Below are 16688 nucleotides of genomic sequence, written 5' to 3'. Positions count from 1 at the left end.
CATTGGCTGCTGGAGAAGCTGTGCGCTGCCACGTTAAAGATGGATCAGGAGAAGGAAGGAAAGGAAGGAGAGCGCCAGCAGCTAAACTCGGCTAAGCCAGGACACCCGCTTGTGCAGAATCACCTGCATCCTGCAGTGGTTTTTGCGCCCTCCTGCCCAAATATTCAGACCCAAGCAGGACACCACTTCCCCTGCCACTAAAAAGAGGACCCAACATTCATCGTCATTACCTCCGCCCAAAAATATTTTCTTTCAGAAGGAGTGGGGGTGCGGTGCGGTCTGGGAAAGGAGCCTCCACGGACCTCCTCCCAGCCTCGCGCCAGGCTTTCCCCGCCCGCTCCACCGGGGAGGGAGAGTGGAGCCGCTGGACGCTGGCACAGTCCCGGAGGTGGTGGGGAGTCCCGCAGGTCTGCGCCTTGAGGGCCCGAGCCTTGCCAGCTCTGTAAATATCTGTTCCCTGGGGCCTCAGGTTGCGCGAAAAGAGTCCTTCCTCTACCCTGGCGGCGCACAAGCCGCGGGGGTTCCCAAGGTATAAAACTACCCAAGCCCCGCCCGAGGCGGGCAGGGACGGGTAAAGGGACCGTAGGGAAAGGCGCGACGGTGTGAGCTGGCCCTCAGCCCTCACCATCCCCTAGCGGGAGGCCCGGCGCAGAGGCGCGACCCGGCAGATCTGCGCCTCCGACTCCCGCCGGCTTCTCCATTTGCCTTCGCGCTTCGCCACCACCCGGCACCCACCGGCTCCACTCGCGGGTAACTGAGGTTTCTCCCACTCAGGTTGGTTCTTGGGCCTTCCTCGACCCTTCCTCACCAACCCAGGATGTTTCAGACAGTCCCCGACACGTCGTCTTACGTCAAGGTAAGACTTGACAGCGTCTTTCAACAGGTAATGACCTCCGGCCCCCGCCCCACCTTCACTCCCGGCGGATGGTCCCTTCACCCTTTCCCGGGGAAAAGGGCGCAGGGGTGGAAGCTGGCCGCGCTCTCAGCTTGTGGGACTCGAGCAAGGGGCGCTCCCGGCCAGGCCCGGGTGGCACAGACCCTTGGGAATCCTAGGTTGGGGAGTCACACTCTTGGCGGCTTCTGTCGGCGAAGCTGGAAGCGGGTACACTTGGCGAAGGTTGCGGAGGAAGACGGCGACGCCCGCACCAGGTCCCGGTGGGCGGTGCGCGCGTGTGCGCACGGGAGCGCGTGTGCGTGTGCGTGCATGTGCGCGCGCGCGTGCATGTGTGGGTGCGTGTGTGCGGTCGTGTGCAGGTGTGCAGGTGTGCGGGCGCGGCGCTTCTCCTACCCGTTCGACATCCGCTCAGCGCTCAAGCCCATCTTTCTTGGCCCCTCGAAAGTGCAGCCTGCTGTATTTGACAGCACATGCAAGGGCCTTTTTTCCACAACAATTCCCAAGAATGTAAACAAACCGAGGCTGAACATCTGGGTTACACGTTTAATGAAAATCCGCGGGCTGGGCGGGGCGGAGAGTGCGCACCCGGCGGCCCTGCCCAGGGTGGAGGCGGCGGCGAGGTCCTCAAGCTGCGCAGCCGCGACCTCCAGCCTTCCGGTAGGGGCCCGGAGCCCGGGACCATCTGGACCCTCCCCAGATCCGAAGAGGAGCGGTGCTGCAAACAGACCCCGACCTTCCTCGGGTCCCGGCCCCGCCCCCTCCCTCCTGAAGCCCCGCCTCCAAGTGCCCCCCACCCCTCCGCGCGTCCCAGCCGAGCGCACTCCAGCGTCCGCGCAAACAGGGGCAGCGCCTGGGCCTGTTGGGCGGGGTGCAGACTCTTGAGTCTAGTCCGAGGAACACCAGTGATGCACCCAAGCTTCCTCAGACCTCTCTGAAGGGAAACTTACTGACCCACGGAAGCATCTGGCGCGCCCCACGGCAGGTGTTAGGAGTCCTTCGTAACTTTGGGGAGGCGGGATCCTGAAGGCTTAGCCCGAAAGGGGTGATTATCAATGACAATTGAGTGAGTGAAGGAATAATGAGTAAATCACTGTATCAACCAGTGAATGGCTGGATGCACACGTGGCCCCCAGGGGGTGCCGCAGCATACTCTTAGGATTATTTTCCTGAGATGTTAAGGAAGCTGTTACCCTTCCCACCTTCACCACTCCCGGTGCGCTGAGCCGGGCTAGAGGAGCCCGCACGTCTTTCTCTGCACTGAGGACTGTAGATGACCCACAGCGGGGAGCTGCAGTCTCTCTCCCACTCACATGGACCCTCGAGTCCACACACACCCGGGGACCCAGAACCTCTGGGATGACGAACCCTAGAGGTGCAAGTAGGAGCCCAGGAGCCTGACCCAGGCAAGGGGCAGGGGGAAGGCAAGTCCGTCCAGAAGAGCAGAGGTACCACTTGGGGGTCATGGGGTCAGGGGGTAGGCGGCAGTCTGGGAGCTGTGGGCTGCCAGAGGAGCCGCTGGCCGCAGGAGCTCTTTTCAAGGGTGGGAAATGGATTTTTCAGCAGCCACAAAGTTTGCATTATTGCACAAAGGGGTGCATTGATGAGGCGAGAGATCTGCACGGCAGGGACAATCTTGAGTCTGTTCTGCCGGCTCCCTCCGCGGACCGTTTGCCAGAGGGGCACAAACATTCTCCCGCTGCCAAGCCCCCGCCTTTCCCAGTCAGACACTGGGCTCAGGGGTTGTTGACAAACACTGCCACTTCGGGCCCAGGCGCCCTGGCCCCAGGAGCCAGCAGCCCAGCCCGCCCTGAGGGGCCAAGGGTGCTTACTTCTCTGGGCTCTGGATCTGGGCGATGTGGGCTCTGAGGGGCCCACGGAGAGCTCCAGGGGAAACCTGCTCCCAGGAGAGGCTGTAGGGGAGAGCAGGGCTGGAAAAAGCAAGGGAAAGGCAGAGAGGGACCTGGGTAACTATTCAAGACACTGACAGCTGTACCAGATGAATAACGGTGTGACATTAATATTATTAATCATAGCTACCTGTCAGATAGCCCTTACCTTTGCCAGCCGCCATTCCAAACACTGTATTTGTATGATACTAACTCATTTAATATTGATAACCACCTTAGGAGTAGTCCACTTTGCAGATGAGAAACTGAAGCATTGTGAGGTCGATGTAACAGAGCTCGTAAGGGGCAGAGCCCAGGTGCAGATAATAAGGGTTGTGCTGTCTGCCAGGAGAGTTTCAAACTCTCATTTCATCTTTACAACAGCACTTGGAGATAGGTCCTATTATAACGCCACTGTGCACATGAGGACACTGAGGCACTGAGAGCTTAAGGAACTTGTTCAAGGCCTCAAGCTGGTAAGTGCAGAGCTAGATAGAATTCAAACCCAGGGAGCCTGGTTTCCCAACCAGAACACCCACTCAGGATGATGGGGGTGAGGGACCCGGAGACCCAGTGGAGCACCCCTGACCAGTAAGGGCACGGTGCCAGCAGAGTGCAAACATGTGTCTCTCCCAGCACGAGCCCAGCGGGGAAAAGTCCTCACCCATTCTTTCTTCACGGTCCCCCAGACTCCTTGTTGCTGCTCCGTGGTCCTAGCAGCCTGAGGATTTGGCCCATGCTGCATTCTGGGGGAGACACCCTCTCCCCCCCCCAGCCCCCGGACGAAAGGAGGTTGGTAGCCCCAGAACGGTCACAACAGCACGACCCAGAGGTGGTATCTCGCTGACAGGTCCTCAAGCTGCGTTTCGAGGACACTGGTCTGTATTTAGAATGTTTGGGGCGGCTGGAGGAAGGGGCTGACGGAGACTGGAGACGCTGAACCCACCCCCAACCCCCATCCCCAAGTCCCCTGTTGGCGCCACCGCTGGGTGAGGGTCTGGACACCTGGCTGGTCTCCGCTTCTTGTCAGCCTGCGCTCTCTGGTCAGCCTCGGACTCCCTTGGGGTTTCCTCGTCGACGCCGTACGGTCTGGGGGTCGGCCTGGGGCTCGGGGCGCAGCGACCCTCCCCCGTGCGGCCCGCGGCCTCCCACGTCGCGTTTTGAACCGGTTCGGCACTCGGGCCAGAACGAGCGTGGGGAGCGGGCAGGGCCAGCAGAGGCTCTAAATCTTCCTCCAGTCTGCGAGTAGATGAAGTCTGAGAAACAAATTCAAAGCAGGCGCGCCTGCAGAGCCCTCCTGCAGAAATATTCCCCGGCATTCAAGCGCATCCAGGGGCGGCTCGAGCTGCCTTGTTTGGCTAAGGTCAGACGAGACTCGAGTCCTCCAATAAAAATAAATCTCAAATTAATTATGGCCTCGAGCGAGAGGCCAGACACTTGAAGCTGCAGTTGTGCAGTCTGGAGTTTTGGCGCTCTCCTGCCCACCCTTCCCCGCCCCCTCTTCTCCCGCCCTCCTCCGCCGCCCTTGCCAGCTCGGGTGCCCGCGCGGCCGCCGGCCCAGAGGGGCTGCGGAGGAGGCAGGACGGAGGGGGAAGGATCCGCCCGAGTCGCGCTGCCAGGCCTGGCATCTTTCGCAGTGTGAAATGACAGAGCCGCCCCGGAGTCCGGGGATACCCCGGGGACCCAGCTCCGATGGTCGCGTCCTTCCACCCCCAACCCAGGCTGGGACCGAAGGCGCCCGGGAAGTCCGAGTCTGGAAAGTCTTGACCGGGTCAAAAGGGCTGACATTGAGCGAGCCAAGACACGTTTCGACCGCCGCTCCCCTGAAGGGGGGGAGCAGGACTTCCGCATCTTTGAAAATACTGTCAAGTGTGAGGCAAGTCACCCCATGACGTTCCAATGACATGCTGCAAATCCAAATATTTCCTGAATGTTCGCCCCCATGTGCACTCTTTCTGTAAGTGACCCCAGACTTAGATATGTGTGGTGGGCAGTTCTGTTGTTGGGGTGTTTTTTCCCCAGTTGGTAGCTTTTGTTTTAAATGCTGGGCTGGGCTTCCTTGGCTGTGAGCGTCCCCCAACTTGAAAGCTAGCCCTGGGCTGGTGGAATGGTCACCAGTGGTACCTGTACCAGCTCCTGGTCACCAGCCCTGCCCTGTCTGGGAAAGTCCGAGGCCGGGCAGAACCCTGGTGAGCCAGGAAGGGTGTGCGTCAGTGTGTGGGTGAGTGTGTGGGCCAGGGCAACCCTCCCGAGCTAGGGGGAGAGGAGGGAGAGAGGGAGGAGAGAGAGCAAGAGAGGAAGGGGAAGGGGAAGCCCCTCCCACCCCAAACACAAGACAGTTTTCATTTGTAGTGGGCCTCGCCACAGGCTCCCTATCAATTTGTCTCAATGCAAACATTCGAAATATTCTCTTTGGCTGCTCGTGAAAACAATGTGAGTTGCCAGGATCAAACCATCTTTCCAGATGTCTGGTGGTAACCACATTAAACAGGGCAGACTTGTTTACTGTTGTGCTTGGTTAGGGCTTTCCCCCACCCCCTTCTGGGATTTTAAAAAGCAGCAGCAGCAGTAGAGTTGAGCACCAAACCCAGAGTTACATAAGTGAGGCAAACTCGCCCACCAGCATGTCAACACTGGGATGGAGGGAATCCGATATTCCTGCAGAGATCTGTTCTGAGTTAAGGTGGGTTCTTTCTGGGTCGAGATCCTGTGAGTGGACAGGAGCCCCTCACCGAGGGGCTGGCAAATAGCAAAGGCGGTGGCAGCAAGGGCAGGTCAGTGGGTGAGTCACAAAGGAACAGTGATGCCTGTGCCAATGCATAGGGTGATGCCTGTGCCAGCCTTTCCACTAGCCACCCCCCATCTTCAAAATTATGGAATTGCCATAGCTTTGGTTTTACAGGCAGAAACAGAAAGTGCTATTGAGTACAACAGCTCAAACAGGAGGGCTAGTCCTCATGTTAATCTAGTTCTGTATTGAATGCTCCCAGTAGGAAAGGCAGCTGATGCTAAAAGGAGTTGGGAAGCTGTGCTAAGGATACTGGGGTGAATACTGATCCACGCAGTGTAGACGGTCTGTCATTTGCCAAGCTAACAGGAATTGGAAAAGAACCTAGCCATCCTGTTTGCCATAGAGGTACTTTCTAAAAAGCTAGGAGGAGTGTGGTTAGGAGGGGGGCAGTCATTGCGTGTGGGGCGGCCATTAACAGCCTCTGTGATTGCCCAGCACTGGGAAGGGGGCCTCTCGGTGGTGGAGTTGGAGTCCTTTCTGGCTGAAAGAGGAGCAGTGTGGCTGGAGGTGCACGGGTTTCTGGTGAGGTCCAGAACGGGAAGCGTCTCCCTGCACCCTCCTGAAAGCCCTGTTGTCGTTTGAAGGTCGGTAGAGTCTGGGCTGAAAAGGAAACAATTTGGGGTTTGAAAGGATGTAATTCATTCTTCCTTTCCCTTTAACCTCTTTCCTCTCTGGAAAGCATGTGGAAACGCTGAAGGGAGGAGTAAGAGGGCAGGCGCCCGGCTGCGGGGAGGAAAGGGTTAAGTCTGATTTCTTTTAATTGAACTCCAGAACTGGTGGCCCCAGGCAAAGGGGGGGGACTGACCCCGCTAGCAGTAACCAGATGTGGCAGTCCCAGGGGAGCCCCGGAGCAGACCCCTGGATTGAGAAGCAGACAGGAGGGGGGGGAGTCTGCCGGCCCCCTTCCCACCATCCACCCCACCCCACCCCCCACACGCACACGGAGTCTCAATTGCTGGCAGGCTACACCCGCCACTCCAGGTCTGGTCACGTTCAGACCCATGTCTGTATTCGAACCCAAAATTGGAGCTGAATTGATGAGACTAATTTCCAGAGCGGGAAGGGGAGGGAGGGAGGGAGGCGAGCAAGCTCTTGGGCTCCATTGCTCCTGAAGAAATAAAGAATTAATGTCACCTTTTTTCGCCGCTGTGGACACCCTTTTGAATTTTTTTCTTTCCAATTGACTCGGATCTCCTCTGGATTTTTTTTTTCCTCTTTCCCTGGGCGGACTCTTAAATAAAAGTGAGAAAGTCCAAAGCGTGGTCTGGAGAGCGTGGACAAGGTAACCCGTTTTGGAGGTCGGGGAAAAGGGAGTCAGGCCAAGAGTCGTGACCCCTGAGGCTGCCCCAACTGGAGCGCGCGCGCGGCAGCTCAGCAGGGAGATGGGGCGGTCCCGGGTGGGCCGAGGGAGGCCAGGCTCGCGGCAGGGTGGGGGTGACGGTCCAGAGCGCAGGCCTCCGGGTCTCATCCCGGGAGAAGTCTGGGTCTGCGCCGAACTGTTGCGTGCTGCGCTCTTGGGACCTGCTGACCACCGCGGAGGAGTGTCAGTTCCTGGGGACCGGGGTGGAATTGGAAGGGCGACTCTGGCCTGAGAGTTGGTGCGTGGGCGGTCGTGTTCGGGTAAGCGCGAGGGGTTCGACCCAAGAAGATGCGGATAGGTGGCCTAGGGTGCCGCGGGTCCCCGCCCCGTGCGGGCGCCCGGAGCCCGGAGTGTAGGCGCGCTGCCCGGGAGGGCGCCCTTCTCCTAACAATGCACGCAGAGGGGAGTCCGCGCCCCCGACGGCGCGGGCCAGCCCGAAACCGCCCCGAATCCGCACGGATGAGTGGGGGAGCCGCTCCGGGGGTCCACCGCGCCTGGGCGGCTGAGGGCCCGAGTGGAAAAATTCCTGCTGGATGCGCTTTGGGATGGTTGGTTTGCCTCGGTCTGCGTCTGAATCTTCCCCAGCGGCAGGCGGCAGGTTATCCCCAGCCCCGGTAAACTCTCTCGGCGTTTCCCCCACCCGCAAAAAGTTTGTCTCCGGCTGGAAAAAGCATTAATGAACGTATCTGTGGGAAGAAACGGAAAGCGAATGAGTCAGGAGGGCCACCTTCGGCCAACAGCCCCGGGAAAAGGAAAGAGGCCAAAGGCGTTTGACTGGATCTGGGGGAAGGTGACGGGGTGGGGGGTGCAGACAGCGGGAATCAGGGCGCGGACGCTGGGCGTGGACCCCGTCATTGTTCCCGGCTGGCTCTTATCTCCCAGAAGCAAGTATCCTGTGTGCGCAGTGCATGCATGTAGCTGGGCATCTCCGCGTGTATTTATACGGTGTGTGATGCGAAAAGCAGGACCAGCCGAGGGGAGGAAAAGGGGGTGTTGGGGGAGGGAAGACAAGGGAGAGCAGAGAGTAGAGAGAGGAGAGCTGAGACAGAGAGAGAGAGAGAGAGAGAGAGAGAGAGAGAGAGAGAGAGATAGGACTTCCTCCCCGATTCGCAAAGTGAAGTCACTTCCCAAAATTAGCTGAAAAAAAGTTTCATCCGGTTAACTGTCTCTTTTTCTTTCCGCTACAACAACAAACGTGCACAGGGGAGCGAGGGCAGGGCGCTCGCAGGGGGCACGCAGGGAGGGCCCAGGGCGCCAGGGAGGCCGCGCCGGGCTAATCCGAAGGGGCTGCGAGGTCAGGCTGTAACCGGGTCAATGTGTGGAATATTGGGGGCCTCGGCTGCAGACTTGGCCCAATGGACGGGACTATTAAGGTAAGCGCTGGGGCCGCGGACGCGGGGCGGCGGGCCGGCCGGGGCGGCGGGGCGGGCGGCGAGGTGCCGGGGCCCGGGGCCCGGAAGACGTGGCCGCTCTCCCTTCCTTCCGCGCCGCTCCCGGCGCTCGGCTGGCGAGTCCCACCCGCGGGGCGGGCGGCCGGGCTGCCCACCCAGGGCCGTCCCCTCCAACCGCCTTCCCCAAAGTGGGTCCGGCCCCCCCCGCCGCGCTGCCGGCCTGGCTGCGGGAGGCGCGGCGTGAAAGCCGGGGACCCCGGGTGCGGAGCCCAGTCAGGGGCGGAGAATCCGGGTTCCCCGCTCCCACCCGGCACCCGGGGCGCCCGGCCCGGCGCTGGGCACTCGCCGGCTTCCTCTCGCCGAGGCCGAGAGCGGCGGGGGCGGGGGCTGCAGCGCGGCCGGCTCGGTCCCCGCCGGTGGGCCCCGGGGCGGGCGAGCGGGCTCGCTGCGGGAGCACGGGGTGCACGCGAGCGTGCGGGAGTCTGTCCGCGCGGGCTGCTGCAGATGGGAGCCCCTGTTTACATGTCCGCGCGGGCTGCTCTGCCTCCTCTCTGCGTCCTTCTGTCGCCCAGTTCTCGGCGCTCGGGAGCCAGCGGCTCCGCGGGACTAACGGGCCGGCCTCGCCGCCTCCGGGGCAGGGAATCTCCGTCCCCGGCTCGGTCCGCGCAGCTCCCCCGCGCCCCGCCGGGCACGCGCCGGCCGCGGGGAAGGGCTCCCGGAGCTCTGTCCTCCACGCGCGTCCCTCGCCCTTCGGAGCCGCTCCCCCTGCGGCGGCCGGCTCGGAGCCCGGGGTGCCCGCCTTGCCAGGCCCACCCCACCGCACCCCCGCCGCGCCTGCGTCTCGGTCGCAGAGCGCAGCCAGGAGGGAGCGCGAGGGTCTGGGCGCCGCGCAGACCTCAGGAGGGTGACTGCTGCTCGGACGGGCTTGGAAGTGGGGCCGGGAGCAAGGGGAGGGGACACCTCCTACCGTGGCTGGCCTTAGAGGACCTAGGGGAATGAATGGGAGCAGGAGGCAGCTGCCTCGCGACACCGAGCAGGAGTTTGTCTGGAAAAACTATTAGGCTGGTGAGGTGGGGACTGGCAGAGCCCGCCATTGCCCAGAACGCGAAGAAATCAACTCCCTGCTGCTCAGTGCTGAGTGAGACGAGGCTAAGATGTTGGGCTTAGAGAAGTCAAGAGATTTTTATCTTCTGGGTGGGGTCGTGGTTTTTATTTTCTAAGTTTTTTTTTTTTCTCTGAAAGTTTGAAATATGCTGACTTAGGTAAAAAGCTACCAACTGAAGGAACTTGAAAATCTGGAGATGAGATAACTGATTGTAATGGGTTAAAGGCAGCCCGGGTTCTGCAAGCAGAGTGAGTGGGTGAGAAGTGGGTGAGAGGATCCCGCAGAGACCTGGGAGTGGGGGTCACTGGGCTGTTTTATGCCCCTGTCTCTGCTTCCTGTTGGTGTGTCGTGCAAGTGTCTCTGTATCCCTGGGTTTAGTAATGAGACGCTGCGCTCTAGAAAATTCTCCCCCACGCCCCCAATCGGGACACTTACCACTTACCCAAAGACCCTCTCAAATCCGAAGAGGATAAAATAGCTCCGGGGTCTTGATGTGGACACCCTAAGGAGAAGTGAAGAAATATCTCCACACTGCTCAGACCTCTAAGCACAGGCCCTGAGCAAAGGGAGGAAGCTGTGGTCTGTGTACCCAGGATGTGCTAACCTCTTGAGATACACACTCAGGGATTGGCATGGCAAGCAGTGAGAGCAGGCTTGGACCAGGAACCTGGCATCAGGCCAACGATGGGCCTGGAGGTCCTCTCTTTTCATGTTTGGTGGTGGGAGCCCTTGAAACTCTCCACCCTAGTACCCTGTCCCAGGATACCTGGCTAGGCAGAGTCACCACAGAGCAGTGGCTTTTCAAGCTGTCTTTGATCTCCAACATTTGGAAGGATTGAGTCTTTAGTGTATAATCTGGCATTTAAATTGTGTGGAAGCCACAGTTTTCTGTTCACATGTGAACTCTGGATCTTGGGGACCTCACTCCCACAGCTGTTCACATACTGAACTTGGAGAGGACAGTGGACGAGGAGGGAGGCCAGCTGACTTCTAGTCCCACGTTGAGAATGCACCTCCATTAAACCTGTTCGAGCTTTATATTCTTTCTAAAAATTAAATAGTAGGATAAATTACCTATACAGTAGTATCTCTCCAAACTTTTCTGTGCCTAAAATACTAGGTTCACATGCTATTACAAGAACACCTACCTGTGTGTGCACTAAATCCAGTCCTATACTGATAGAATTCTGAAGACACTATAGACTTTATCTAATTTGTGGGCACAAATCCAGAATGTGCATTCCTAGTTTGAATGGCCTGGAAAAATCAGCTTTGAGTGGTTCTAGGATGTGATTTTATGTACCTGCATATTTCTTCTTCAAATACAAGGCATATCAATATTTCAAAATAACCCGTGGGTCTCAGTGCTCGGGAGATATTTGGTCTAGGAAGCCAGGGAGGTCTAGATTTCTTCCCAGAAGCCCCTTATTTTGTGCATAATTTGCGCAACTCCATGTGATTGTATAATCCCAATTATGTTGCCCTTCGTTATAGTAAGTCCTAGTGTATTACATTCTCTTCTCTTTTCCAAGAGCACCACTTGGGAAGGCTCTGAGCATCACATTGGGAGCACCACAGTTTGTGGGAACCGTGCTACTTTTCGTTTGCCACAGACAGGTTAACCTGCAATTTTAAACAACACCCTACCCCGCCCCTGCTTCCCACATGATATTATCAGTGTCAAAAAGCACATATACGGCTTGCCACTGTAAGAAATGACCTGGTTTCAAAAACTGCATCTAAGTTCTAGGCAGGCTTTGGTTGAATCCAGTTAGTTTCATCTATGGAAGGCTGGCTCCGTGGACACGGTGCCATTACAAACGGGGAGACGGAGGAGATGCAGACACAGTGCATGAACTGGGAAACAGGGAAATGAACAGTGGCCTTGGAGTCAGAAAACCTAGGTTCATTCTAAGCTCTACTGCCTAGTTGCTGGGTGCCTTCCAGCAAGGCGCTTAGCTTCTTGAGTCTCAGTTTCCTCATCTGTAAAATGAGGCCAAAGCACCCCCTCGTCACAAGTCACAGTAAGGATTAAATAAAATCTGACACCTTAGCTGGATACATCTTAGTTGAACTTCTCCTTGAAGAATGGTTGTGCTGGGAAGGATTGGTCAGAAACTTAGATCACAGGTCTGATTTACCTGTAAACAATGCATATTTCATGAATTCAACAAATATTTATTTATGCTGTGTCTATTATGTTTTAAGGTTCTGTTTTGTGTATCCAGGATAAAACATGGACCAAGATTCTCCAGGAATGTACACTCTAGTGAAGGCAGCAGACACATAAAGAAAGGAAAATTATCTCTGTCTGTAGTGATATACCTTCTGAAGAACAATAAAGCAGGCTGGGAATAGAAAGCGATAGGGCCACACCAGCCAGAATGGCCAGGGAAGGTGCCTCTAACAAGGTCACAACTGAGCAGAGATACTGTCACTTCGCATCCTCTGCCTCAAAGGAGTCACGGCACCTCACAACCAGTCAGTGACGGGAGAGCAAAACTGCAAAGAAAGGTTGGGGTTACCGCCAGGCTCTGCAAACCAGTGGAGGGTCGGAGGGTCAATGTGTCGTATAGACCCTGGAGGGCAGGTCATTGCTGCTGGCAGGGAAGGGACACTTGGGGATGAGGTTTGAGGAAGAAGCCACTGAGTGAGGAACACTTGGGACCAGAGACTCTACTTGTGTCCTCAGAAAGGGGCTGCTGCTGCCCTGTACCCCGCCCCCACCTTGTCACCTTCATTGCCCCTGGATTCAGTAGAACTCCAGGCAAGGGAGACTCTGCCATTCAGTTTATCTGTCCCTGTGATCGTGCAGAACTGCTCCCCTCAGGTAATTACCAAATGAAGATTCCTGTTTTGTGTGTGAAAAATTTCTACCAAAAAGCTTCCTCCCACTTCACTGCTCTTCAAATTTACGTTTATAGGTTGTCGACTTTAGAGCTTTAAAGAAAATTATTTGACATTCTCATTTTGTGGGTTGGGAAACTGGAGCCAAGGGTGTTAAATGCATTGTCCAGTATCATTCAGCTAGTTACTCACAGAGTTAGGGTGAAAGTTCAGGGCTCCTTGTGTTCTTTCCACTATGCTATGAAAATGCCATTTGCTTTTGTTACATTATTGTGAATTATGGAATCCTGGGGAGGTGCAGGGGGGATGTGTGAGAGAGAGACAGAGACAGAAAAGTCTTTAAAAGAAAAATCATAAAGAATCTGGCACTTTGGACTAAAGACACTTTTGTTATTTGATGAAATATGTACTAATACCATCCTGAATTATTTCCATACTTAAAGAAAAAAACAAATCCCAAATTCTTAGATAGAATTTTTACACAACTGTTTTCCAAAATAAATCCTTCTTTTCCTGTAGACAAAGTAAAGAAAGTCTCCATTATCAGGGACAACCAAAAATATAGTATTTTACTTAATAACCAAGCCTCTCTGTAGACCATGGACAGGTGGGCAGAATTCCTATTGCAATACTTTTAATAACTGGATATTTGGCTATTAAATAAAATATATTCAGATATGTTAGAATGTATCTTATGGATCCATCTTCCAGACTGTATAGTATCTAGGTCTTGAATAATGACTGCATTAAATAAGATTTAGGATTTCAATATCTCCTTCTGTTTGGGGTTAACCAGTTAACTGGGCATTTGTTTTAATAAGAGGTTGATTGAAACAAAGCCTCTTTTTCTAAATATGTAGCATTAGTCTAATGCCAGTGCTAAGTTGTCCCTAGTGAAAAAAAAATGGGGAAAATTTTTTATATTGATAAAAAATATTTTTTGGCCTGTACTTAAAACAATCTTTCTAAGTCCATGCTTTGCTTGTTGTTTTATAACAAATTGAGTAGGCTAAAGGACATCGTTCATTATGTACACACACACACATTCAAACTCACACAAAATATCACAAAACTTTCTACCAGCCATAGCAGCTTTTTTAGTAATCTCAGAACTGTGCAGGTGTCTTTTCCTCTGCAGAAGACTACGCCCTGTTTCATTTTCTGTTGCTTTAATGATTTCATATCTTTAGTATTCGTGCCATTCGCATATTAATTCATCAGGGGGATGGTATTACTAAGCAATGTCATTCTTCGTGTATTACAGTTCTGCTACTGACCTGATAGACCCACCATCAGTAGCTGTGCACTGAAATGCTTCCCCAGAGGCGATGGCTGGGGTTATCGATCCCCACACTGTCACCCTTAGGGCCAGAATCTTGGAAGTTTGAAAAAATTAGGCAATCTACGAAATAACCCTTTTCTGTACTAAGCTAGCTGGCCTTATGGGGGATTTGTAACCTCAGCCTCATAGGCTCATGAACTGACCAACCGTATTAACGCAATTGCGTGACTGTTCCTCAGGGACTAAACTAGGTAACTAAGTTCCGTGAGTATGGAACACACCTGTGGCAAAGGGGCTGCTGCCCAGAAGACCCCCCCCCAGAAAGGCCTGATGATGATAGATACTCAGGTAGTTTTCTACTGTTTGAAATCACTTTCACGTACACTCTCGCGTCTCATCCCCACAATAGCCCTGTGGGAGGTAATATCAATAATATCATCACGGCCGGGCACGGTGGCTCGTGCCTGTAATCCTAGCACTCTGGCAGGCCAAGGAGGGAGGACCTCCTCAAGGTCAGGAGTTCGAGACCAACCTGAGCAAGAGCGAGACCCCATCTCAACTAAAAGTAGAAAGAAATTATCTGGACAACTAAAAATATATATATAGAAAAAATTAGCTGAGCATGGTGGCACATGCCTGTAGTCCCAGCTACTCAGGAGGCTGAGGCAGGAGGATCGCTTGAGCCCAGGAGTTTGAGGTTGCTGTGAGCTAGGCTGACGCCATGGCACTTTAGCCCAGGCAACAGAGCCAGACTTTGTCTCAAAAAAAAAAAATAATAATATCATCACATCTCTATTTTATATGGAAGAAATTCAAGTTCAGAGAGGTAAGGCAACTTGGTCATGACTACGGCTGATGACTGACAGAGCAGGGTTCAAGCCCAGTACTTCTGATTCCGTAACGCTTGCTTTTTCTACACACGCCAGCCACATCGCCTCTTGGCACAGGTGGACCTAGAGCGTGGCCTCGAAGGCTGTGGGACTTGCACGGGAAACCATGGTCAAGGGCTTTCTAGGAAAGTGGAACGCTTTGTGGGGGGTGCATGTGAAGGAGAAGGTAGGAGTGGAAAGATTGGCAGTAACTGGATTATGAAGGACCTTAAATACCGTCACAATGAACTTGGGTCTTGCGCTACATATAGAAAGGAAGAATCAAAACCTGCGACCAGAGGGACGAGCTACATAGCTGTACAGATCTCTCAGGAGCCAAACCCTCCTGTTCGCGCTCCCCTCCTTAGGAAACAGAGCTGCAAGTGACGCTTGCAGACGCCACTCGAAAGTGAACAGCAGTCAGGATTAGACAACCAGCGAGAGGTTTAGGCAACCAGAAATGCTATCAGCTGTCTTCAGAGACACCTGCTTATTAAACGTGGCATTAAGGGAGGGAGGAGAGGCCAGATTAGACCAGATGTCATAAAAATGTGACTGTCCTTTTCACCTCTTCAAATACTTCCTCTGTCCTGGTGTTCTGGAGATCTCACCATGAGCCGTCCTTTCAACTGGCCCATCTATCCTGGGCTACAGCTTTAGTTCCTTTTGAGAATGAGTCAGCAGATATAATTGAGAAGAGACAAAAGGAAAGGTTGTTTTCCTGAAACTCAAATCAAATTTCTATGGGAATTCAGACAGGCCTGGCATTCTTTCATGGGTTGGTTGGGCCCATTGCCCCAGCTGGAAATATTGACATTTTGTCCAAGCAAACCAAAGACTCAGGGACTTGTCACCATCATTCCAAGCAGGACCAGAGATTAAGTGTTCAGATGCATTTTCAGATAATTCAGAGCAACTACATGGCAGCTTCAAAATTGCTCATACCTACAAACATGAGGCAAGCTCTGAAGTATTTAAGGTATTTGCCATCTTTGGGGGACAATGTAGTTTGTGATCAGAATCCCAGAGTATGAAATTTTTTCACACCACCTCAAAGCGAATTCAGACGTGAACACTGAAACGCTTTCCCAAGAGCAAGGCGTTCCCCAGCCCGTGCTCTGTGTCCGAGGTAATGAAAGACCTTAATGTCACATCTCAGTACACACATGTGAGAAGCCAGAATTACAGGTGCCATGGGAGCTTTAACCTTGAATTTCTAGACATGTGTGGATTTCACATATACTACTGTAATCTAACATTCCAGTAGCAGAGTTTCTGGGCCTGAATATGTGGGTATTCATTGATTTTATGAGGGAAAGGGTTTGAGAGTGAGCAATTTTGCAGTACCATTCATGTGGCAGACATGGAAAAACAAACAGATTAATATTATAAAATGACTCAGCTTGTGAGCTGTCTTTAAGTTAAGGCCGTTACAGTCTATATAAAAGCATGTATTTAGATTGAAATTCTGATGTCTGTAGAGTCATTTTGTTTTTAGACGTTTATCACTTAATTCATACTCATTTATTTATTCATTCACCCAAAAGTTGAATAATGTTGCCAGGCACAGTGCTCAACAGAGCGTCCGTGTAAATGAGTGAGAACAAGACGTGTGTGCTGTTTCTCCCAGATTTCTAGAGAGGATAGGCTTCTCTGCTTTCTGAAGTTGAGCTCTGACTGCCGGAGATTCCAAAAGAAGCGCAATACTCATTGGGGGGATCTTTGTCTGTGACCTACTACCGTAAGGACATTTAGACACGTTTTCCCAAAGGCGATATCTGGTTTATATTCGCCACTGCCCCTTCACCCTTGGCAACACTCATCCATTGTAAGGACGTTTTTGGAAAGCCAGAGCTTCAGCTGGGGACGCTCCTTCTGATTCTCCTTTTCTCAGCTTTGGTTTCTCTATTTACATATTAACATGAAAAAAATCACCAGAAGTGAAAAGATAAACGAGAAACTGAGAAAGAATATTTCTCATACAGAAAACAAAGGGTAAATGTCTTATTAGCAATGACTACTTAGAAATCAGTAAGAAAAAGATCCCTTAACAGAAAAAAGGCAAAAATGTTATGAATAGACAATGCTAGGAAAAATACAAATGGGCAATAAACATGTGAAAAGAATCTCTAGCACAGGCATAAAGTCATTCAGATGAAAATAGTGAAATTCCAACATTTATGACCTGGGAGGACAGCAGAGATTAAAACAGCTGAACAGGGCCCCGTGCTGGAAAAAGTGAAGGGGATGTCACTGTCTTAC

At 53.4% G+C, this 16688-nt stretch overlaps 1 protein-coding gene across 4 annotated transcripts in view; it reads left to right on the top strand.

Annotated features, from left to right (window-relative positions):
* Nucleotides 1-694: 694 nt before the first annotated feature.
* Nucleotides 695-16688, top strand: part of FLI1 (Fli-1 proto-oncogene, ETS transcription factor) — a 117706-nt gene continuing 101712 nt past the window's right edge. For 2 of the 4 annotated variants that reach the window (XM_012651671.1, XM_012651672.1), the window contains exon 1: nt 7954-8305. In XM_012651671.1, coding sequence (XP_012507125.1) covers nt 8288-8305 — 18 coding nt within the window. In that variant the 5' untranslated portion in view covers nt 7954-8287. Of the gene's footprint in view, nt 857-7953; nt 8306-16688 lie in introns of those variants that run through there. The other 2 variants (XM_012651673.1, XM_012651670.1) reach the window with 2 other exon arrangements.

This window comes from Propithecus coquereli, unplaced genomic scaffold (assembly GCF_000956105.1).
Source record: "Propithecus coquereli isolate 6110/MARCELLA unplaced genomic scaffold, Pcoq_1.0 Scaffold36, whole genome shotgun sequence".
In the NCBI taxonomy this organism is placed as follows: domain Eukaryota; kingdom Metazoa; phylum Chordata; class Mammalia; order Primates; family Indriidae; genus Propithecus; species Propithecus coquereli.
This window is presented reverse-complemented; position numbering and strand designations above follow the sequence as displayed.